Source organism: Coenobita brevimanus, chromosome 70 (assembly GCF_032717465.1).
Source record: "Coenobita brevimanus isolate Jiangsu-jjx chromosome 70, ASM3271746v2, whole genome shotgun sequence".
Lineage (NCBI taxonomy): Eukaryota > Metazoa > Arthropoda > Malacostraca > Decapoda > Coenobitidae > Coenobita > Coenobita brevimanus.
This window is the reverse complement of record NC_137023.1, coordinates 35,128,331-35,153,038: the sequence shown is the minus strand read 5'-3', so window position 1 is coordinate 35,153,038 and position 24,708 is coordinate 35,128,331. Positions and strand designations below refer to the sequence as shown.

The window sequence follows — 24,708 nt, the reverse complement described above, 5'->3', positions numbered from 1 at the left end:
TCTGTGTGGAACACTTTCATTTCACGTATTTAAAGCGACGATTTTTTTTTTTTTTTTTTTTCTACGGATCTGTATGTCCTTCATGACCCGTATATTTCTGCCTGAATGTGTAGTGTTGCCCGCCCGTGTCATGGTCATGGAAGCCGGCCACTACATAATACGGGCCTTTCACCTTGACTGAAAAAAGCTGCCAGTATCATCATCATCATCATTTCTTGAGGTCAGATGCTTTAATAACGATGTTGGCTGAAAATGTTTAGACAGTCACCATTAACCTCGTCACATTTTTTTTCCTTTTTTTTTTTTTTTTGGATTCATAATAAACTTACAAAGGACCCCTCGAAGTTAAGAAATTTTTCAATAACGCAGATGACCCCACAAGCTGAAAGTAAAATGCAACTGTGCAATTGCAGAAGAGATCCAGCCATGCACGTGTCCAAGCAATCAGGCCAAGAAGGTAGATATAGAGTAGATTTAGGATGGGAGGGAAGGGTGTGGGAGTAGGGTGTGTGAGGGTAGGGTGTATAGGGGGTAGGGTTGTGGGTGAGGGTGTAAAGGTAGGTGGGGGAGTAGGGTGTGTGAGGGTAGGGTGTGTAGGGGGTAGAGTTATGAGTGAGGGTGTAAAGGTAGGTGGGGGAGTAGGGTATGTGAGGGTAGGGGGTGTGGGTGTGGTAGGGTTGTGAGTGAGGATGTAAAGGTAGGTGGGGGTGTACGGTGTGTGAGGGTAGGGGGTGTGGGTGTGTTAGGGTTTAACATATGCACAAGACGATATTATTAAGACAGGTGTGCAGAACAGCTGTAACCCTTTCAAGGTCGGAACAACTCTTTAATATTCCATGCTACCTAACGCCAGACGATTTTATGAATCCGAGTGGGTGTACAAATAGTCAGGTGTATTTGGTGTACAGTATCAGGTATGTGTACAATTAATATCAGGTATAAGAGTGTACAGTTAATATCAGGTGTAGGTGTACAGTTAATATCAGTATAAGGATGTACAATTAATGTAGGGTATAAGGGTGTACAGTATTAGGTATAAGGGTGTAGTTCTATAGTATGTATAAGGATGTACAGTCAATATCAGGTTTACGGGTGTACAGTTATCAGGTACAAGGATGTACAATTAATGTCAGGTATAAGAGCACGAGAAACATGAGCGTGTATTCCAAGTGACTCGAGTTCGTAACACCTTTTCAGTTGCTAATTATTCTGGACATTATCTGGTTTGTAGGTTATTGATGGAAATTATGTCGATATAAAACGATGCACGTACCACAAATATAAAAAATAATAAAAAAAACACAGGATGTAAAGTGCAAAATAAATCGCTAAGAAGTACAGTAGGTGTAAACGAATCATGCACAGGAAATAAGGACCGGTGACCTAAAACTAAATTGCATGCGAGAGATTGTAAAGGTGTAAGACCGGTATGCAAAGTAAATAGCTGAAGAAGAGGTGTTAAGAATTCTGTGCCACCCAGAATACGATCGTGTGACCTAGATCTCGTGATGCAAAATAAATCGCTAAAGAAAAGGTGTTTGAATACGATTGTGCGACCTAGATTTCGTAAGGTTACCAGAATGAACGATGGCGGACGATCATATATGGGTATTGTGGTTATTGTATATGCGCCGATGATATATGAAAACGAGACAGGATAATGAAAATGAATAGTCTGATATTATTATTATTATTATTATTATTATTATTATTACGAGTAGAAGTTGGGCTGAGTGAGATTTTGCTCTTGTGAGACGTGTATGGTGTTAGAATGATGTTTTACAAACACACACACACTAACGAAATAGGGTGTATGCCTGTGCTTTCACGTGCGTTCCGTTGTATATACAATAATGAAAATTAGTGAAAGTGGACAATTTAATGCGTGAATAGCATGTAAAATTATGGAAGTATATAAGAATATTGTAGTGTTTTTATATGTATAGTAATAAAGTAGGGTACGTAAATGTGCTGTATAAATGATTAGCATATATAGTAATGAAATATAGGATAAGACTATACTGAATTATCGTATACACAATAATGAAATGGGGCGTAATAGTGTGATTTGTATACAGTCGTGATATAAAGGTTAAGTGGGCTTTATTGAAGTCGGATCTATTTCTCGTGTTGTCAGATACAGGTTGAAGTATGGCGGGGCTTTGTACTAAATGGCCTTTATATAACTACGATAGCCTGGGGAGATGTGGGGGCGTATCGAAAATCTAGGGGCATGTGACTTTGGCTGCATGTGTGAGGTTTATCTTTTATTCCAATCTCGGAATTTCCTTGCATGTTATGTAAGTTGTTTTTTTCAGTGAGATTGTTGCCCATTTATCATTTCGAAATGGGGTGGTGATGACGATAACGGTGACGTTCTTAGCTCGTAGACGTGTTGTGTTCATAATTTGTTCCTTGTTATGGTACCCAATTTTTGACATCCTATCAAATTTAGGGCCATCATCCTTAGCTTATCTTTTACTAACACTCGTACCAAAATTTCCTAAACGTTAAGCCTGTATTTTTACGTACTTTAGTGTATTGAAAAAAGTATAAATAGAAGGCGTACGAAATATCTGGCTGTGTAAGGCAATTTGTTACCACTTTCACTGTCGGCACGGATGTTGAGTGTCGAAAATTACGGAAATCAATATCGGCGTTAGTCATTTCTCTTCGGCTGACTCAGAACACAGCCCGGCCACCAGAAAATATTCGGCAATGAAATTATAATACATGAATTTTGTTATATTTATGGACACTTTTTACGGGAACTGGCATGGAAAGTCCCCAGAGCCGGTAGACTCCCATCTTTTAAATTCCAGCGCGCTTCAAATCATGGCCTGAAAAATTTTGTGTCGAAATAATAATAACAGTGTCCCGTTATCGCATGGGTCTAGTGTTTATTAATTACTGGGCCTGATGCCGTGCTGCTGATTTGTGGCGTAATGAGGGAGAGGAATGTGGGAAATGAAAGCGGGGTTTGAAGCCAGGCGTGAGAGTGGTGGTGGTGGTGGGATTGTGTGTACACGGAGGAAGAGAGAGGCAGACCCCGCTGACTCTCATCATTATTGTCCCGTCTTCCTCCCTTTTCATTTCTCTATTCTCCTCCTGTCTATCTCTTACATCCCCCGCTAATCTGAGTGTGCGTGTGTTGTGTGCGCGCTGGATTACGTCTGGCTGTGTACATACACGTGTAGATTAGTGTACGTATTTTGTGACCGGGGATGCCGACGCCAAGATAAAACCTCCACACATACACGGCTCGCGCGCACCGCCATTTACCGGGAATTAATCAAATAAGTTCACCTTCGACAGAACCGTACCGAATTTCTGAAAGCAGAAAATATGTCTGGAAGAAAGAAAAGAAATGAGGAAGAAGAATAAAGGTTTAATACCCGGCAGGTCTCGAGGGAGGGATTCTTTTTGGCGGGACGAGGTAGATCGGCATTAAACAGAGCGGAGTGTTCGCGAAGTAAAGTGGCGGCCAACCCGGCATGAGCCCCTTGTGCTGGGAGTTGCCACTTGTCGCTACACGGCCCGCTCTCTCTCGCTCCTCTCTCTTTCACTTCACCTTCTTCATAATATTTAAACACAAAGTCTACCTCGCATTGATTATCCTGACTAACCTGTAATCCGCCCTTTTGGAGGTAAATAATGCGAAATCCCCGTATTTAGTTCCAAGACATTGTTACTGGATCGATCACAAGACCCACGTAATGTTAAAACCGTAAGATTTCCGCTTTTGACTGGAAGTAATGTTGGCTCGCGGTGTTGTGAGCGCTAGGGAGAGGGGCTGGGTGGCTGGTTCGCACTTAGCATCCCTCCACATCCTCCACACTCCACTCTCTTCATTTTCCTTTTATTTGTCAACATCAGCGGGGAGACAGTATTAATAAACCGCGGGATGTGTGGAGACTCGAACGCACAGCACCAAATGGTCATTACCATCTTTTACGACAGTCTTGCCGGGCGGGGCACACAAAACTGATCTAAATACACATATCACTTAAGAGCCGTAGTCCCGCGTCGCGTGCTTGTGTGATACGCTGATACATCGCGAAAATTTTGTATATTACAAACGTGGGGGGAAGAGGGGGCGGGGCTGGGGGAAGTGAATCGTAAACTAGCACGGTCTACACTCCCGGATCACGGCTTATTGCTTTGATAAACTCAACATTATTTTACTGAAAGACCCGTTCACCCTCAGCATGTCTTTGATTTTTTTTCATGGTACAGATTTTTTTTTTTTTTCTGCCAAGGAAATTGTACCGTAAGTTATTCTTGCTATCCTCACATGATCTTAGAGAAATGCTCACACCGCTGTAACACTTCATCCCAAGAAGTCATTTAATATTTAGTTCTTGCTACCTCTACACACTTTTTTAACTGTCTTCATATTATGTTCATTATTCTTGCTATCTCTACGTTATTTCACAGATCCACACAGCTTAGCCTCTTCAGCCTGAGAACTTCTATTATTTTAGTGTGGCTACTGACGATTTTTTTTTCTTGGTATCTCTACATTATTATATATGCTCACACCGTTTAGCCCCTTCACATAGTGGACGATTTTCATGCTTTGTTCTAGCTGCCTCCAGGCTTTTTTTTTTTCCTTAGATTGTGAACTGGAGGTTTGGTATAGCTTTTTTTTTTTTTTTTTTTTTACCATATCCGTGCGAGATCTTTATTGACGCCATTCATACTTTTATTCTTGTTCACCAGACGATTTTTTTCGGCTTGAAATTTTTCGAAGTGGAGGGGTTAGTTGTAGTCTTCATTATTCCCTTCAGTAGTTGAATGAAATAGTTTTTTGAGGTTAATGGTGAGAGGGTTAAGTCAGTGGCAATGGAGGAGGAGGGGGAGGAAAAAGAGGGGCAAGGAGAGAGGAAAACGAGGATACGAAGAGGGAAGAGGAGAAGGATACGGATAAAGAGAAAAAAGATACGAAGGAAGGAGGAGGAGGAGGAGGACACGTGGGAATCTCCTTCTCCTCCTCCTGCTCTTCCTCCCTGACAGCTGGTCGGTGGCGGACAGATGCTATCACCGCTCCTCTATCTCCCTATCTATCATTGTCTCGCTCCCTGTCTGTCTGTCTATCCCTGTCTCCATTTCTCTCTCCCTTTGCCCATCCATCCATTTGTTTATATATCTTCCCTTCGTATCCTAGTCTTTATCTTCCTGTCTCTTTTTCTGTGTCTATCTCTGTATATCTGTCTGTCTGTCTCTCCCTGCCTTGTCTGTCCTTCGGTCTTGTGTATCTCCATGCATTGTATCTCTCCGTCATGTTTCCCGTCACCATCTCCCTGTCTTATGTCTGCCTCGCCTGGCTCCCCGTCTGTTTATCGTCCAGTCTCCGTATTCCATATTTCCTTCCTCTCCATCTCCAAATTTTGTGCGTCTCCGTCTGTCTCTGCATGTGGGCTTATATCCGTCTGTTCTTTTTCCTTGTCTATCTCTCCCAGAGTTGTCTCTCTCTATTTGCCTGTTTATATTACGACTCTCTCTCTCTCTCTCTCTCTCTCTCTCTCTCTCTCTCTCTCTCTCACACACACACACACACACACACACAGTGACATGTAGTAAGATGGTCGTCCCTTCACCCCGATGTTGTATTGTATTCTCGCTGTCACCGCGGTATTTATAGTTTTTACCATTTTCATTTTTCCCTCCGTTTGGCATCGAGTCTTAACCCCTTCAACCTATAAACATCATTAGCATCAAAATCTTGCTCCGGCCAGACGATTTTATTCATCTCGGGAGAGCAATTTAGAATTGGAGGGGTTAATTAATGCAGCATCTAACCCTCCAGTTTGAAAATTAACTCCAGAACTGAATTCCTTTGTACATAGAATGAAACTAGAAAGGCGTCATCGTACTGAAAGGTTGCCACTCTTGCCTCCGATGTCATGTTCCAGTTTTTATTTTTATTAGTTTCTTTTGTCAGTTCTTATGTATTTGAGTTCCTGTTGTCACATTTTTATTTCACGTATTACAAAATTTCCCAGACCAAGCATTTGATGTGACGTCATTATTATCATTATTGTTATTACCTTCTCTTTGGATACTTTATAATATTTAGGTAGTTCGTGTACCAGAAAATATGAAAAATAAAAACTTTAAAAAATAACTCGTACCTTCATTCCATCTAAGCCTAACCAAGTGAAAAAGGGAGAGAGGGAATCCAGTAATAATGGCTTCTGGGACCATGTGTGCGTTTTTTGGTGTCTACGTAAGGTTTTGGTACACATAGATTTGGTGTACATACTTTGAATTAGGTGTACATGCTTTTACTTAGGCAGTTAATGTTGTAGGTTTACCAGACAATATGTGTGCGGTTTTGGTGCACATGGAGTTCAGTGCACAGGCGACTCAGTTTATTATTGCTACGTCCCGACGATTTTATTCAACCTTAGGAAGGGGCTGTTATTGAAGGGGTTAATGAAGGCTGTCTATAACCCCTCCACCTTTGTCTCGTATGCAGAGTAAAAAAACCCGTCTGACTAAGCAAGAATAACGTCATAATTGTTTAAATATCTGCGTGTGATTGAATTTGGTACCTACGTAATATCAGCTCCTTGAGTACAGAGACGCCATCTTTGTTCTTGCCACACCCACACGGTTTGATGTAGCATGTGTGTGTGTGTAAATAATAATAATAATAATAATGATAAGCACACCAAACTGAGTACATATGTGGGATTAAGGGTTACCTGCCTAGCATCTAAGTACATATGCAAGTAAAGTAAGGTAGTTAAGGAGTACTTAATGCCCCTGAAAGTTGAATGACCGGCCGTAATGATGCACAATTGAGGTCATATAGTCGGCAAGGGGTCATTATCGCTTTATATACTCCTCATTAGTTGTTTATATTGCTCATTGATTGTGTATATGTGTATTTAAACCGTGATGAAGAATAATTAAGTCGTGATTACCCTCTCAGAGTGCGCACAACTCTGTCGTTCTTTTCTGCCTTACCCCAGACGATTTTAACAGCTGAGATTGACACACAGGAGCCTGGGAGTGTTAATGAATGTATAGTGGTCGTGGTAATTAGGCTGTTTGTGAAGGCTTGTGATGAGGAATGGTTATGGGCCGATGCTGTAATGCGATTAGTTTTGACACTGGTAGCACAGATTTTCTCTCTCTCTCTCACACACACACACACACACACACACACACACACACACACACACACACACACACACAAGGTACGTTAATCACCAGGAATATTTGATTTTTGTTTATTTTGGTCACGAACCGGTATAAGTTAGTGCCGGGAATATAGACAGTAACATATATATACAAAAGCCGTTGACAGGTATATAGACAGGTGACAGGTACATAGTGACAGGTAAATAGATAATGACAGATACTAACGGGTTCAATAGACGGGATGTGGATAAACTCAAGAGAGGTGTAGATACTGACAGATAGCACCAAGTGTTGATAGGTAGGCTTTATACATTGACAGGTGTTTGCTTATTGACAGGTGTAGACAGGTGACATATATATACTATTGACATATACATAGGTCTCATATACCAATAACATACATACATAGATATATACACATATTTAGTTATTGACATATACACAGATGCACCCCAGTGACAGATATATATTGATGGGTGACAGGTGTGTGGAGGTAATGGTGGAGAGGACGTTATGATTGACCAGCATAATGACTCTCTCTCTCATAAATTATACGCCAGATGCAGAGAGAGAGAGAGAAAAGGGAGGGGGATCCTAGCAGACAACGTTGGTTTGTGAGATTGTGAGGGGATGTATGTGTATGCCTGTGTATGTGTATATGTGTGTGTAGATGTGTGTATGTGAGTGACCCCTAGCTACATATATTTTGATGAGATAGGTGTGTTGTGGCGTTAATGAGGTGATTACGCAGGTGTGGCCGAGGATAGGTGCTTTACTGTGTGGTTGTGTTTGTAGTTGTGTGGATAGACACTACTGAATCTCTCTCTCTCTCTCTCTCTCTCTCTCTCTCTCTCTCTCTCTCTCTCACACACACACACACACACACACACACACACACACACACACACACACACACACACACACACACACACACACACACACACACACACACACACACACACGTCAATAACTTTTTCCGTTCACTTATAATTAATAATAATATACAAAGGCAGGCCGCACGTCCTGCAACGATGACTGCATAAGAAAATAACACGATAACGATAGTACTAGTGCTGTTTCACGCTGTTGATAGTAACATTAATAATAGTAATAATGATAATGGCTATAGTGTTGGTAGTAGTGGTAGTAGTAGTAGTAGTAGTAGTAGTAGCAGTATATAGTAGTAGTAGTACACAGTAAAAAAGTAGTAGTAGTAGTAGTAGTAAGAAAAAGTTAAACGTTCAATGATAAAAATAAGAACATCTTTATTACAGCTCCGGTTCCTATGACAACCACATCAAAGAAAAGGCGTTTAGCGGTAACTGAAATAAGTACGGTACTAGAATTGTCCTGACGATGAGAGGGTTAATCATGGTACTAATGGTGCTTTAATGGCGCAGTGTAGTAGTAATGGTAATAGTGGTGTTGATGGTAGTGATGGTTGTTTCGGGAAGGAGTGGTGTGGGAGAAATGGGGGAGGATTGATGAACAGATGGGTGATGGGGAGAGGGGAGGGGAGATGAAGAGAGGAGAGAAGTCAAGGGGAGAGAAAAGAATAGGAGAGGAGCTTAATGGACAGGAGAGAAAAGATAAGATGAAGGTAAAGGACAGGAGAGCAGGATGATGTGGAAAAGTGGATGGCGAGAGATTTGGAAGTCTGAGAGAGAGAGAGAGAGAACCACTCACAGCCTATTATTGATCAGGGAAGGGTTGATATCTGCCCTTTCTTCTTTCCTCCCCTCCTTTTTCTCTTCACCCCCTCCTCTACTAAACATCTGTCTGCTCTAGTACACTCCTCATTCTCTCTCTCTCTCTCTCTCTCTCTCTCTCTCTCTCTGTTTTTTTCAAGATTCCACGTTTTTGCCTTACATATTATGGAAAGATAAATGCATGGGGATTATTTTGGTGTGTGAATGTGGAAGCATCTATATGTAATTCGATATATATATATATATATATATATATATATATATATATATATATATATATATATATATATATATATATATATATATATATACTGTATTTGTATTTATGTATGTACGGTATATAATGTATATTCCGTATATATATATATATATATATATATATATATATATATATATATATATATATATATATTTATTTTTGTGTGTGTATGTATATTCAGAGGAGAGGGGGGGGATCGAAGAGCTTGCTGATAGATAGATATAAAGAGATGGGGAAGACGAGAGTAGTGACTGAAGATAAGAAGTCAAGAGGAAGGCATGTGTGGAGAGAAAGAGGAGGAGGGAAGGAAGAGAGAGAGCTAAAGAAAAGATGCAAGATAATAGAGAGGAGGGGAAGAGGAAAAGACAAAATAAGCGTTGAGAATAAGGAGCAAGAATATTGGAAAAAAATAACGAAAACGTTTAGGGGAGAAAAGAACGGAGAGAGGCAAGGAAGAGCGAGAGAATGGAGTAGGAAAAGGAATGATAAAAGAATGAGAGGGAGGAAGGAAGGGAAGAGGGGAGATTGGAGGGAAGGAAAGAATCGAGACTGGAGGAAAGGAAGGAGAAAAAAAGAGAAAGAAATGAAAGGAGATGGGAATAGATGAAGAGTAAGAGGAAGGGAAATTGAATGAAGAAAAGAGGAAGGTAGAGTGGAATGGAAGGAAAAAAATAGGAAATCGAAATAAAGATGAGGAAAAAGGTGAAGGAAAGCTTTGGTTAGAAAAAGGGAAGAAGGATGGAAGGACGGAGGGAGGGAAGGAAGAGAGAAAGAAGGATGGAAGGACGGAGGGAGGGAAGGAAGAGAGAAAAAGAAGGATGGAAGGAAGGAGGGAAGGGAGAAAAGGGAGGGAGAGGATATGTAGAAAGGGAGAAGAAAAAGAGGTTGGAGGGAAATTGAAAAAAAAAAAAAAAGTTGTAGGAGAGAGAGGAGAAACGGAAGGGGCAAACTAGACGAAAAGAAATTAGACTGAGATGAATACAGAAAGAGGGAGTAGAGAGGGATATATAATGGGTGGAAAGATGAGTAGAGGAGGAGAGAGGATAATGGATGGAGGAAGACGAGTAGAGGAGGGAGGAGGAAAGAAGAAAGCAAAGGATAAAAGAAGACAGGAGGAAAAATTATTAAGAATAAAGAATAATGGGGAGGAAGGAAGGATGGGAAAATCTACAGTAAAGAAACAGGTGAGAGGAAGGAGGAAAGAAGAGGAAATAGAGAAGAAATAAGTGAAGAAAGAGAGGGTAGAGAAAAAGAAAGCGAGCAGAGAAGAGAGAGAGTGGGAGGGCTGTCGAAAGAAAGAGGAAGAGGGAAGAAAGGATTTAAAAAAAAAAAAAAAAGGAAGGAAGGAAAATGGGGAAAGATGGAGGAGAAGACTGTGGTTGGGTGAGATGAGGAAGCGTGAGAAAAAGAAGGAACACGACTTAGGGAAGGAAAGTAGGAAGGGGTTAAGAAGGAACAGAGTGTGTGATAGCATTCGGGTGAGGAAGGAAGAAGAGAGAGAAGAAGAAATATTTGAAGAAAAGCAGGGACAGAGTTAGATAGAGGAAGAGGAAAGAAAGGAATAATAGAGGGAGCGAGAAGGGAATGGGAGAAACAGGAAAGAAAGGAGGGAAGAGAGGAAGAAAGAGAGGGGAAAGAAGAGAGAGCGATGTCGGCCAAATGAGGAAAAACTGACCAGACAACGAAAGAGGCAAGAAGAAAAAGAAGGAAGGGAGAGCATAGAGTATGGAGAAGGGAGAGAAAAGGAAGGGAGGAGGAAAGAAGGAAGAGAGATGGATGAATAGAGAAGAGAGGAGTGTGAGAGGGTCCGGGTGAAGGAAGAGAGATGAGAGAAAAAGGGAGGCTATGTCAATGGAAAATAAAGGAGAAAAGATGGCAGAGTATAAAGATGAGAAAGAGGAGAGAAGAAAGGAAGGGGTTGGAGTATGGAAAAGATAGAGAAAAGGAAAGGAGGGGAGAGGAAGAAAAAAGAAAGGAGAAAGACAAGAGAGAGGAAAAAAAAGAAGACAAGGGAGGGAGGATAGAAAGAAGATAGAAGGGAGAGGAAAGGTGGTGAGAGAGAAAAGGAAGGAAGCTAGTTGGGAAGGAGGGGGAAAAAAAAAGTTGAAGGAGTATAGTTGTTGAATATGGGACGGGAAGAGAAAAGGAAAGGGGGGGGGAAGAGAAAAGAAAGAAGAGGGGTGAGTGAGAGAATAGAGAAGAAAGGAAGAGAAAAGGGAGGATTGAGAGAGAAAAGAAGGAAGAGAGAAGGGAGGGAGAGAGAAAAGAGGGAAGAGAGAGAGTATGATAGCGGCCGGGTGAGGAAATATTGATGCAGACAACAAACGGGACAAGATACTGTGGCGGAGCAGAAGCAGCAGCAGGAGGGAAAGGAGGAGGGGGAGGGATTTTGGAGGTAGCGGAGTAATGGAGTTAGGGATTATGGAGGGAGAAGACGGTGAGGGAGTGGAGGAGAGGTGGAAGAGTTGGAGGTCGTTTGGAGGAAGAGTTGAGAGAGAGGATGGATTTTGGAGATAACGGAATATTGGAGTTAGGGATTGTGGAGCAGGAAGACGAGGAGGGAGTGGAGGGGATGAGGAGGAAGGAGGAACTGGAGGAAGAGGAGAGGGAGGAGGTGTTTGAGGAGGCAGGAGGGAGAACTGGAGGAGTTTTGGAGGGAGGAGGAGGAATTTTGGAGGTAGCGGAGTAGAACTAGAGATTCTGGAGTAAGAAGACGATGAGGGATTGGAGGAACAGGAAGAGGAGGGAGGAAGAATTGGAGGGAGGAGAGGGGCTTTGGAGGTTGAGTAAAATTTTATGGAGGGATTGTATGAGGAGTGGAGGAGCTTTGTGAAGGAAGTGGAGGGAAGAGGCGAAAGTGGAGGGGTCACGGAGAGGTCTTGGAGGGAGAGGAGGAATTGGAAATGTATTTGGAGAGGAGAAGATGAGGAGGAGGAGAGAGAAGTGGGAGGGAAATGTGGAGCAGGGAGGGAAAGTGGAGGAAGTTAGGGAGGGAGGGAGGTGAAGGAAGCGTGCCAGAGGGTATTGGAGAGAGAGAGAGAGAGAGAGAGAGAGAGAGAGAGAGAGAGAGAGAGAGAGAGAGAGAGAGAGTACAAAAACGTGTAAAAAGGAAAAAAAATGATGTTAAAAGGAAACGAGTGGAAATGAAGGGAAAGAAAATAAAGAAAAAGAAAGATAAAGGCCGAGAACAAGAGAAAGCGGATGATGAAATAGAAAATAAAGAAAGAACAAGAGAGAGCGGTAGACAGCAAAGAACGCGAGAGAGAGAGAGAGAGAGAGAGAGAGAGAGAGAGAGAGAGAGAGAGAGAGAGAGAGGAAGAAAGCAGGACAGGGCAATAAATGATAAGAACAAGGGCGAAGGTGGACGAGAAATCAGGAGGTGCAAGAAGGTCGGGCTGGGGCGACACGGCGACGGGGTTAATAATGAGAGAGAGAGAGAGAGAGAGAGAGAGAGAGAGAGAGAGAGAGAGATGCGGCAAAGGATGAACTTCAGAGGAGAAAAAGGGAGCTGAGAGAGGAAAGTTTACAATGAGGGGAGAAAGGAGGAATAAGAAAAAAGGAAGAGAGAGAGAGAGACCGACCAAATGCTGAAGTCTCTCCCTACTTATGTGAAAATATGTGGAGTAAGAATGAAGAATGTCATCGTCATGAAGAGGTTGCTTAGTATTCATCAGTTAAGTACAGTTTATCAATATTATCAGCTTATCAGTCACGCTTTTTGTGTACTGTACAAGAATTAAAATGCTAAAAGTCTTAGGTATGGTAACTCCTCATTTCAGTACTCCTATCGTACAGTACAGCCTGCCCGCCCCCCCACTCCCATATCTCTCTCTCTCTCTCTCTCTCTCTCTCTCTCTCTCTCTCTCTCTCTCTCTCTCTCTCTCGCAACCCCAATTCATTTTACCCCTTCTTCCTCGTCTTTCCTATTTTTATCCCATTACCTCCTTCCTCTTGTATCTCTCACCTCCTTCTCTCTCCTTTTCCCACCAGTAATGCCCCCTCCTCCGCCATACCCTACTCTTTCATTTCCCTCACTTGTGTTTATGTATGTATGTATGTATTTCCATTAACCCCTTTTATTCTGTAACCTTTTTAATTTCATCCAGTACCTTCAGTTTATATTATTAACTTCGGGAGATATATCTGGCGGTGAAGTTAATTTTGGACGGTTTCTATTTTTGTTACTACATAGTTTCTCCAGAATGTAGCAGAATCATCCATAGATAGCAAAAACAAAAAAATTTTGTTGCCGTGTTATGTTGTTGTGTTGTATGGGTCAAAAATATGTATGGACAGTATTGATTAGTGTAGAAGTGTGTATACCAGTGGATGTTTCTATGTTTATTCTGTAATAGATACATACAGTATGTGTCTACTGTGTATATGTATGATGTGGTGTGAGGGTAATGAGTGAGGGGTGGACAGGAGATGATCTGTAATTACAGGTCTGATGTTGGGATGTTGCTCCACCCAGAGAGAGAGATGGGTGCACACAGAGAGACATACTGTAGTTGCTCTAAGAAAGACAAGTGCACAGATATGCAGGTTCACAGAGACATACATGTACATGGAGAAAGACATATATGCAGTGAGGTGTAAGTGCATTGGGAGTGACACGGGTGCACTGGGAGAGAGAGGGGTGCACAGAGAAAGAATCAGACACACCAAGAAAGAACCAGGTACACTGGTATGTAGGTGCACTGAGAGAGAGAGAGAGAGAGAGAGAGAGAGGTGCTTTGAGAGACAGGTGGATTAGTAGGTGCGCTGAGACACAAGTGCATTGAGAAATAGAGGTTTACTGAAAGACAGGCACACAGACAAAGAGAAAGGTACACTGACACACATACAAAGATGCATGTGCACAGAAATATGCAGACATAAGGATACGCAGAACATATCTAGTCCTTTGTTGGGAATCTCAGCGCTTTAAGTTTTATCGGTAATTGCTTCAAGTGATAGACAGTATTTATATGTTGGTCATCTAATTCCATAAAGGGAAGGGGGCTAGCTATCTACTCTTAAATGTACAGGACTTAGGTAGCCTAGCCTCAGGTCCCCATTCCTTGAATGGTATAATATGGGAGTGGCAGTGTCAATTTTGAATTGATATATGGCTTGCTTGTGTGATTCATTTCCTGCACTCCCAATATGTGTTCTTGATTTCTATAACTGTCTCATACACACAGTGAAAAAAGTGTCACATGAATAATGTATGAACCAATGTAACACCACAGGCGAAAGATACATGTTGGCCATGTATTATGGTGAGGTTGCTTGAAACATTGCTAAAGGGACCTGACCAACCTGTGTCATACTCTTTTTTTTCTTTACTGTGTGTACCTTTATACTGCAACTGTTCAAGGACAAGCAAAAAGTGTGCATTATGCAAAACGTTAGTGTGCTCACATAGTGTTGTGTGGATGATGGTATTTGCATTAATTTAGTTCCAGTACTTTATTAGGTGATATCTACTTGAAACACATGTCACTACTGTGATTTGTGTTTGTTTGCATGTTTTAGGTTCTGTATATCAACCCCTTGAGCCTGATGACATGGCTGGGATTTATGTTTCTTCCTCCCTAATTACATTTAGTTCTGGAGAAACGTGTTGTTGTGAAAGGTTTAATGAAGACTGTATGTCCTGTTTGTAGAGTCTCACCTAAGCTCAATAAAAGCATCTGGAAACAGCAGGAATACAGTAAGTAGTATGTCATTGGATTTAAGAGGTTAGTTGTTGAGTGTATGACTGATGTGTGTGTTTATTGCAGAGTGCTGGGCCAGCCCCGTCCCCGCTGAATCAGATGCCCCCCAGCGACGGTATGGGTCCAGGAGGCCCCATGCCCCCTGGCTTCTTCCCGGTGAGTCCTGGCACAACCCTTACCACCCTCACCTGCACTGCTCATTCTGCTAGCACTGCTATTCCATCTTCATCATCCCCATTCCTACCGTCTCATCCCTGCTCCACCCTCCTCACCCAACATCACTCCCCTCAGTGGGCCATAATTTCATCGGGTACAGAGGTTCCCTAGCATCCCTCCATACCAGTATATTTGTCTGGTACAGTAGTTTTTTTTATTTTATTTTTGTAGTATAGGTTGACGTAAAAGTGAAATACATTGAAGACAATAATGTGTAAAATAAATAATGAAGGAAGAGGTGCTAAAATGCCTCCCAAGACCACAAGAATATCATCCATTGCGTCTGCATCTCCGTATCACCCCCCCCCCCCCATTCACACAAACATTCTCACACCAACAGCCTTTTTATTTCATTCCTGTTTTACCATGTGTTAGCTCCCATCATCCTTTCTTCTTTAATATTGTCCCAAGTACTTTTTTATGTAGCCTACCTTTATATTGCATATTAAGATTAAAATAAAGTAATAAAATTTTGCAGTAATGGCAGTTTAGCAGTTGCTTTATTGGCCTACTGATCTGTGTTTGCCCAGAGCATTGGTTCAAAACTCTGTCATGGTTAACATTAAAGTAAGTGCTATGAGTGATATTTCATACATTAGTATACATTCATACTTTGTTGGTTTATACAGTACTGATAATTTATCCTGACACACAGACATAGCCACTGCTGCATTTCAGTTTTCACATAAACCTCGTGCCTTTTTTTATTCATTAATTATTGAGCGGGAACCAGTCCATCAGTGCAGTGTGTTGCATATACAGCAAATTTAAGTAGAGTATACTTATTAAGGAATTTTTATTGCTTACATGTAATCATATTCAGCCAAAAAGAATAAAACAAATAATGGGTCATTTTTATATTTCACAATTAATGAGTCAGCTTAACTTAGTGACATAATTAGTTTTACATGAAAATCATGAAACACCACCTCAGTTAGTCTTCCATTAAGGGGGGGGAAAAAAAAAAATAATAATGGAGGGTGCAAATTAAATCATCAGGATGACTGCCAGACAGTCATTCCTTCCTGATTAATATTTGGCAAGCATGGGGAAATGTTAAATACTATCTGTCACTCCCACTTGTACCCTTCAATCCAATGACATTTTTCATTGTATTCATGCTACCTCCAGACAGTGTTATTATCAAACTGGGGACGTTTCTTGCTAGACAGGTTAGATGTAGCCTTCATTAACCCCTTCAGTATGAGAGTTCTTTCATAAGTTGAATAAAATCATCTGATAGTACTGTAACAATGATATGCGAAAAACAAGAGATTAGAGTATTAAAAAAAGAAAAAAAAGACACCAGTCAGTAGTGTAGTGGTGGAATTTAGTTTTGTAGTGAACTTCATGTAGGCTGATATACCTGTACAGTGTAGGCTGTTCTTAGCTGTATAATTTGGTCTTTTGATGACAGTACCTTACCCAGGCATGACAGGAGATTTTTCTTTCAGCTGTTCATAAATCATCATCATTATCATCATCATCATCATTATCATCATCATTATCATCATCATCATCATCATCATCATCATCATCAATGTAAAGTGCATGATAATCTGTTCATTTCAAATGGGTTCCTTGTATGCTATGAAGATGCCAACAAAATTCAATATCAGTGCCAGTTGCTGATGTGATGTTAACCACTTCAGTCCGTTGATATATTGTACTGCATTTCTGATTGAATTCATGTGGCCACCAGATTATTTAATTCAGCTTTGGAGAGATAAATGGTAGTGCAGAACCTAAAGCAAACTCTGTTAACACCTTCAATATGAGTGCTACTGAAAGTAGGAAGAATAAAGCAATTTCATTGGATTGAAGAGGTTAACCACTGAAGTCCAGCATTGACCTTTTTGGTTTATTCTTGCAGCTAGTAGCTACTGTAGATAATGGTTTTCACCTTATGAAAGGGCTATGATATTCTGAGGGATTTGTCAACAGTGTATTGAACCCTGTCAGTTTGAGAAGTTTATCCAAAGCAGAAAAAATTATCAGGAGAGAACAAGAATTAATTATAAAAGATATGCCATGCTGCAGGGTTTAATTACCAGCTGTTTCATGGCTTCATACACATGCAATGTTGATCTACTGACTCCTGCCCTCCTACCATTCTGTGTGTGTGTGTGTGTGTGTGTTTCTTTTTTACATTTGAACTTACATTTTTAACAGTTTTGTGTTGAACTTTATTATGATTCTTTTAATAAGGGTTTAGCTGAATTGTTTGGGTATTCAGTGACAATCGTACATAATTTTTAGATACTGTATTTTGCTCAGTTATGAGTAGTAGGTATTGGAATTACTTCTGTTTTTTCTCTCATAATGTAAGGCATTCAAAATAGCAGATAGGCAATTTAAACCTGGGTAACATATTTTAAGACAGCAAGTATTACCATATATGATCATGGAGAAGCATATTACATTGTATCTCACAATAAGTACACTGTACCAACATTCCAGAGATGTAGTTAAGATACACTCACTTGTAGGTAATATATTTAGCTTGCATAGAACTCTGTTTAAGAATGAATGTGGTACAGTAACTGTAAGTACAACAGTATTTTTCAGTGCCAGTACAGGTCACGTATATTTGAGATATACCATGAAATCTTGTTGTAATTAATAAGTACAGTTGTGTATTATTTTTATCATTCTAATTAGTGTACTTCTGTGAAGGTTGCTTGATTTGCCATTCATTCTACTGTACACTTTCATTTTCTGTAGATTATATTATCTCATTAAATAATCATGCATATGGAAGTAGTGAACTGTTAAAAAAAAAGTTGAGTAGGCAAAATTGCTGAGCCTGAATCAGTAGATGTACTGTAGTGTGCTCAAACTTACTTGCTCTAGATAAGCTTCTAGTTGCACCCAGGAAAGTCTTCATTTCCCCTCTCCTGCTGCTCAAATGTCAAGTTTCCCCTCACTTCTTCCCTCTCGCACCCATGTTTGTTTTCTGTGGTGAGAGTATGTTGCATGTCCTAAAAGAGGTATCAAATTATTGTTACATCTTACCATATGCACCAGGGCATTTTTCAGTCTTCTGGGTGTTGAAATATGAGCACCTGTTTAATCACTGTATTGTGCAAATTGAAAATTTGACCATCTCTCTAGGTGAACTATGCACACTTCCTTTTGCCAATGGTTCTTATGATTTTTGGACATTCCATCTATATGAGGCCTTCAGTGTTTCTTTACAATGATTGAGGTGTTTTGCAAGACTTGGTTTGGTTATGGTGTGGGCCTGGGGTGGTGACACAGGGGACCGGTGGCTGGCTGGTCCTGAGCACTTGCATGAGGTTGGCGTGAGGGCTGTGGGCAGCGTGCCAGCCCACCCACACCTGCACTACACTGGCCACTGGCCTGCACCCACACTGTCCGCCGTCCTCCTCTGCTGCTGCAGCTCCTGGGTGTGAAGTGAGAGCGCCGTGACTGCCACACACTTTGCTAGACGCTTCTGTAGTTGAGGCCTGCACTAGCCTCTCTGTCTTCAGATAAACTTATAAGCCTCTTAGAACGCGTCTGTCAAATCTACGATACTGTTGCAGAAGCATGACTTTCCTCATTCCTGTAGCAATAGTCTAAGCCACTAAGGAGCTGTAGAAAATGAGTCTCCTTAAAGTAATTGAGCTAACTTTGCTCAAGAAACATTGTAGTGTTCTTGAACTAATTTGACTACAATATTTGATCAATGAACTCCAGCTAGATGGAACTTGATAAGATAGTTAAGGAACAGAGGCAACCTTGGTGCTGTTACAAAGAGCACACATGACACTGGGATCACAGGAGCTTATCACTTACAGACACCGGGCATGAGGCCATCCCCAGGTCCCAACCCTCCCTCCCAGGCCTCCCCCCATCCCCCTGGGGGACCAGGGGGTCCAGGAGGGCCTGGGGGGAGCCCAATGCACATGAATCCACAGGTAAGCTTCATCCTACCTTCCACTAGCTAGTATGATAAGGTGACAAGTCAGCATTATCAGGGTGACGAGATGGTGACCAGATTCAGCATGTCAGGTTCAACCATTGGTACTACACACTGCTGCCTCACCATCCAGGTTCAGTATGCAGCAGACAGGTTCATCCGTCTTACCAGCAGGATGCTCAGCACACAGGCCCTGTTTTGGCCACACTGGGACTTTGAAGGTTGGCTGCGTGGTCTGTGGAGCAGGTGTTAAGAGGAAGTGTGTTGGTTAAGCCAGCATGATTTGCTGAAGAGGACACACTCATACCACCTGGGGGACCCTGGCTCACTTGTCTTGATGTCATTATGGACATTAACCCCACCACTATAGTTTCTGATTTTTTTTTTTTTTTTCCCCCACAAATTTGTAGCCATGTTTGTTTTTTTTATTATTTGTAAAGTTTGGTTTTTTAGTCCAGTATTTTTACATGGAGAGTTTCTGTTTTCAGTGAGGACTGCAGTACATAAGAGTTACATTTACTGTATTGAATGTTTGGCTTATCATTCAGACATTTGTTCTTTATCAAGCATTTATTCATATGAAGTGGTGCTGTATCATATTGGGTTCTTGTGTTGTCCCCTCTTGTCTTGTTGGTATGGTGGAGGGTTTGTATTAAAGTACAGTAGGTGCAAGTGAAGAACTCAGGCAACCCTTTGATTGGTAAAAGGAAGTGCATATAATGTAATAATCTGAAATTTCAAGATTTCTGTCATTGCCCATGGTCTGTTTAATGATATGTAGAAAATTGAATATTGTATGGTATATGATTAATGTGATAAAGTGCATGGTTTTCAGAAATGCAATTTCAGAGGCTTATGAATGCCAGTGATGTACTATAACTACTTGTGCTATTTGTGAATAGTAATGTGAATAATAAAATATAAATGATGCTTTGTATGAGATTGGGAAGTGACAGTGCTGTACAATAATTTCACTTTACAGATTTTTAACACATATTTATTAAAGGAAATTGCAGACACCAAGGAAGTTCAAACAACAGTCATTGATCGTAGTGTTACCATGACTTACGCTGCTTTTAGTGAGATGTTTATAGGGCAGTGAGCCAGTGTACATTATTGATGACAGTACAATAGTCCATCCATCCATCCATCATCCAATCCTACGTTGCCCCATGATGAGCGTAGGAGCCTGGGGCTAGGCAAGTTGGTCCTGACATTTAAGATGAGAGTGACCAGCCTCACTCATCCCTGAGTGTCATTACGTGAGTAATAAACCCGAACCATCCCTTGGATATAAACCTTCACCAGCTCAATCCAGTTAGAGTGCCGTAATTACCCACTAAACCACCAGGTGCCAAAATTTGGTTATATGGTCACCACCCAGCTTGTCACTCAGTGTAGAGTCACCCACAGGCAGTAGTAAGAGGAAAGAATGAAGGAAAGAAAGACAGAAGAGGGAGTGTAAAGTCACCCGTAGGCAGAAGGACGAGGAAAGAATAAAGGAAAGAAAGACAGAAGAGGATGGAAGTAAAGATGGATGGAGGAGAGAAAAGGGCAGACACCCGAGAGCAGCACTACATCGAGTGAGTGAATGGCGAGCACCCCCACCTACCACAACAGTACAATAGAAATTCCAGTATAATAACCACATTCTGTGTGTGTGTGTGTGTGTGTGTGCGTATTAGTTGTATTTACCTAGTCATGATTTACGGGAAAGGAGCTATGCTTGTATTTTCCCATCTCCGTAACTACTAACGTCCAGCTTGGTTTTGAAATCATGAATCTCCATGACTACCAACTTCCAGCTTGGTTTTGAAATCTTGAATATCCTCGGCATTTATCACTTCTCTATCCAGGTTATTCCTTGCTTCAGTAGTTCTGTAAGGGAAGCTGTATTTCTTGATGTCTCTCTTGCATGCAGTCCATTTCAACTTTTTTTCCATGACCCCTCAATTCTCTTTCATCCCATAAAAACAGGTCCTCCCTATCATGCTTCTCCATTCCCATGGATATTGTGTACACACACCAGATCTCCCCTTATCCTTCTTTTTTCTAGGGCTGGGAGATTTAGTCACATTAATCAGATCTTCTTTAGCCTTCTCTTTTCTAGGGTTGGGAGATTTAATCTCAACAGTTTTTCCTCGTACGGTAATTCTCTCAAGCCTGGTACCATCTTCATTGCCGCTCTTTGTACTCTTTCAGTCCTTCTTATCCTTCTTTTTTATGTGGTGACCATACCACTGCTGCATATTCCAGCTTCGGGCAAATTATTGATACAATCAACTTTTTCATTATCTCTTCGTCCAGATAAGTAAACACAACTCTTATGTTTCTCAGAAGTTTATATGTATCTCTGATAGTCTTGATTATGTGGTTCTGATGAAAGGTTTTCTGAAAATAGTACCCCTTTCTTTAGTTTTGCTAATCCTTTCGTTCCCCATTCTGTATTTTCCTGTTTGTCTCTTTGTACTCTTTTCAAATTCCATTACTTTACATTTCTTTGCATTAACCCGCATATCTCACCTTTGACTCCAGTCAGAGATCTTATCAGGTCCATTTGCAGCTGTTTACAGTCTTCCTCTTTTTTTTTTGCTTTCCTTAACAGCTTAGCATCATCTGCAAATAGACTTATACATATAATTGTCTATTCCTTCCACCATATCATTTACATAAACCAGGAACATGACTGGTGCCAAAACTGACCCTTGAGGTACATCACTAATTACTTCACACCATTCTGACTGCTGGTCCCTTATGACTGCTTTCATCTCCCTGTCCTCCAAAAAATCTTTCATCCAGTTAAGTGAAGCTCCTCTTGGACCTCCTTTGTGTTCAAGTTTCCACAACAGTCTCCTGTGTGGTACCTTGTCAAATGCTTTCTTTAGGTCAAAAAAGACACAATCAGTCCATACCGTCTGTCACTCTTGAGCAAAAGTTTAGTAGGTTTGCAGTACATGACCTTCCTTTTCTGAAGCCAAATTGACAATCTGTTATGTATTAGTTCCTTCCAGGTACTTGATCCATCAGTCCTTCACTATGATTTCACAGATTTTTGCAAAAACACTGGTTAGTGATACTGTCCTATAATTGAGTGGCTCTTCCCTGTTCCTTCCTTGTGTATGGGGACCACATTTGCTCTTTTCCAAATCTGAGGAACTTCACTTTTTGCTAGTGAGCTCATGATGATGTCATGTATCCTTCCTGCTAGTTTCATTCTACACTCTTTTATTTTCCAGTTAGGCACTCCATCTGGTCCTGGTGCATTGCTAACATCTTGTTTTTCCTTTAATTTCATTATTTCTTGTATATCTGCTTGTATTTCGTCCAGCACCAAGTCCTCAGGTCTGTTGTTATTTTCACTAAACTCACTCTCTTGTAAAAATGGTTTGAAAACATTTGTTCATCACTTCAGCCTGTGTGCTTGGATTCTCATAAACGACTCCATCTACATTCAGTCTGTACATCCCTTCCTTGTTTTCAAATTTTTCATTTACATACTTGTGGAAGAGCTTTGGTTCATCTTTGCATTTGTCTACTACGTTCTTCTCGTAATTTCTTTTTTTCTTCTCTTCAAATCTTTACATATTCATTCCTTTCCAGTTTATATTTCTCCAGAAGATTGTTTCCTCCCTTTCTTCTCCATCCCCTCCAAGCCTTTTCCCTCTTCATTTTTGCTTCTTTACACCTCTTGTTAAACCATTCCTTCTTGTTTCTCTCCTTGATCCTCACCTTCGGTTCATATCTCTGAGCTCCATCAATGTATATCTGTAGAAACTCATCCCACTTTTTTTGAGTACCTCATTTCCTGTTGAAATTTCTCCAGTCAGTTTCTGTGAAGTGTTTTCTTAGCTTGTTGAAATCAGCTTTACCATAATTGTATCATCAATTTCTATATGATTCTGATCTTGCAACATCCCTTTCATCTTTTATTGTATACTCTGTGAGAATGTGGTCACTTTTCATAATGGGCAATTATATATCAGCTTGTCAATAATATATATACTGTATAGTAAAACCTTGATATGACGGACTTCAATAGACCGGAATTCGCTTTTATCGGACTTGAGGAGCTTCCGGACTAAATTCCTATGCATCGGAAAAAGTCTGATAAAGCCAGAAGCAGTCCGGATTGCCTGACCATTTCAGCTGTGTTCACCACAATAAGCTAAATAAAAGACATGTTTATCAGTGTACACTACAGTATTATTATATATATTATACCATTTGATTAATGTAGTGAAGTTATAACACAGTACACTACTGCAATGGTAGTCAAAACAGTTTAAAAACTGTTCATGTGATCCAGACTAATGTTTGATTTATCAGAAAAAGTCTGGATTAGCAGGGGGAAGTCCGGATGTCGTGTTTATCGGAATTTTGCATTTTTCGGAATGGGTTGGGCCCCAATTAGTCCGTTATAGTGAGGTCTTACTGTATATATTTTTTAGTAGTAGTATTAATAGTAGATTCTTTGAGAGGATTCTTCATTTCCTCTGAATATTGTATGCTCTCTAATCCGCTGTGTCATGACGTTACTCATTACCACATTTAACATTTTGCATCCCCATGACTCCTCCCCACCTTCTGTTTACCAATCTTCCCAGCAAACATCCTTACTGTTAAAATATCCCATCACTGTTATGTCACTACTTCTGCATATGTATCTTTCCAAGCATTCATTGTTGTCACTAAGCATTTCTTCATATTCTCCCTTAGTCCATGCTTTGGTCTTGGTGGAACATAGGCCACTGCAAGGACTCTTTTTCTGCCATTGCTTTTCTTGATCAGTATTTTCAACACCTTTGCCATACCCTCACCCTTTTCAACCTTGTCCACAACCATATCTTTCCTCACTAGTGTCATTACTCCACCTCCCCTCTTTTCAAGTCTGTTTATCTTCTGTGTCATTCAACTTAGTTTCCACCAGTCCCATAATGTCCGGCTTATTTACCCTCAAGTGGTCATTAATCTCGTCAAGCGAAGATATCAACCCATTAACATCTGTGTATGAAACTTTCCACCCTTCTTTTAAGCCGATTCTTCCTCCCCAGCGCATTCCTGTACCACTTCCTCAGCTTTAGATCCAAAACTCTCCAGTAGAATTTCTTCTTCTCCTGCTCTGTTCTCATTGCTTTTGTGTGTGTGTGTGTGTGTGTGTGTGTGTGTGTGTGTCATTAAACTTAAGTATTGCACATATCCTTACAGATGGCTGACGTACTTGGTGAAATGAGCTTAAATAATAATAATAATAATAATAATAATAATAATTAAGGATTCTTTTAAGTACAAATTGGATCACATACAGCAGTATGCTTCCCCCTCCTCCCTCCCCTGGTTCAGTTAGTAGAGAGGAAGTTGGCTTCCAGTGAACCAGATTTTTTAACATTTATTTGTCTGTATATTTATTTATGTAGTTTGAAAAAAAAAAAAAAAAAAGGGGGGGGGGGAGTGTTGTATACAATATGAATATACAGTATATTAACTGAACAGTAAATACTTTAGGTAGATGTGGATATCACAGAACTGTAAACATTTTTCATTCAGTTAAACATTTGTTTTTCATTGCACACAATCCCTTTGTACAGTTGAATATAACAAATTGACCGCGAAATTGTTTTGTTAGGATACCTTTCCATTATTTGGAAGGGTATTTCATATTAGGAAGGTACTGTAGTGTAGATCACTCAGAATTGATATCTGAGACTGAAGAGCATACAACTCCACAACCATATTAGATTACATCAC

General features: G+C 40.6%; 1 protein-coding gene across 1 annotated transcript in view; it reads left to right on the top strand.

Moving 5' to 3' along the window:
• LOC145406461 (single-stranded DNA-binding protein 3-like) overlaps positions 1-24,708 on the top strand; it is a 349,906-nt gene that overhangs the window by 230,243 nt on the left and 94,955 nt on the right. The window contains exon 6 of the mRNA XM_080277616.1: positions 14,889-14,978. Coding sequence (XP_080133742.1) covers positions 14,889-14,978 — 90 coding nt within the window. The remainder of the gene's footprint in view (positions 1-14,888; positions 14,979-24,708) is intronic.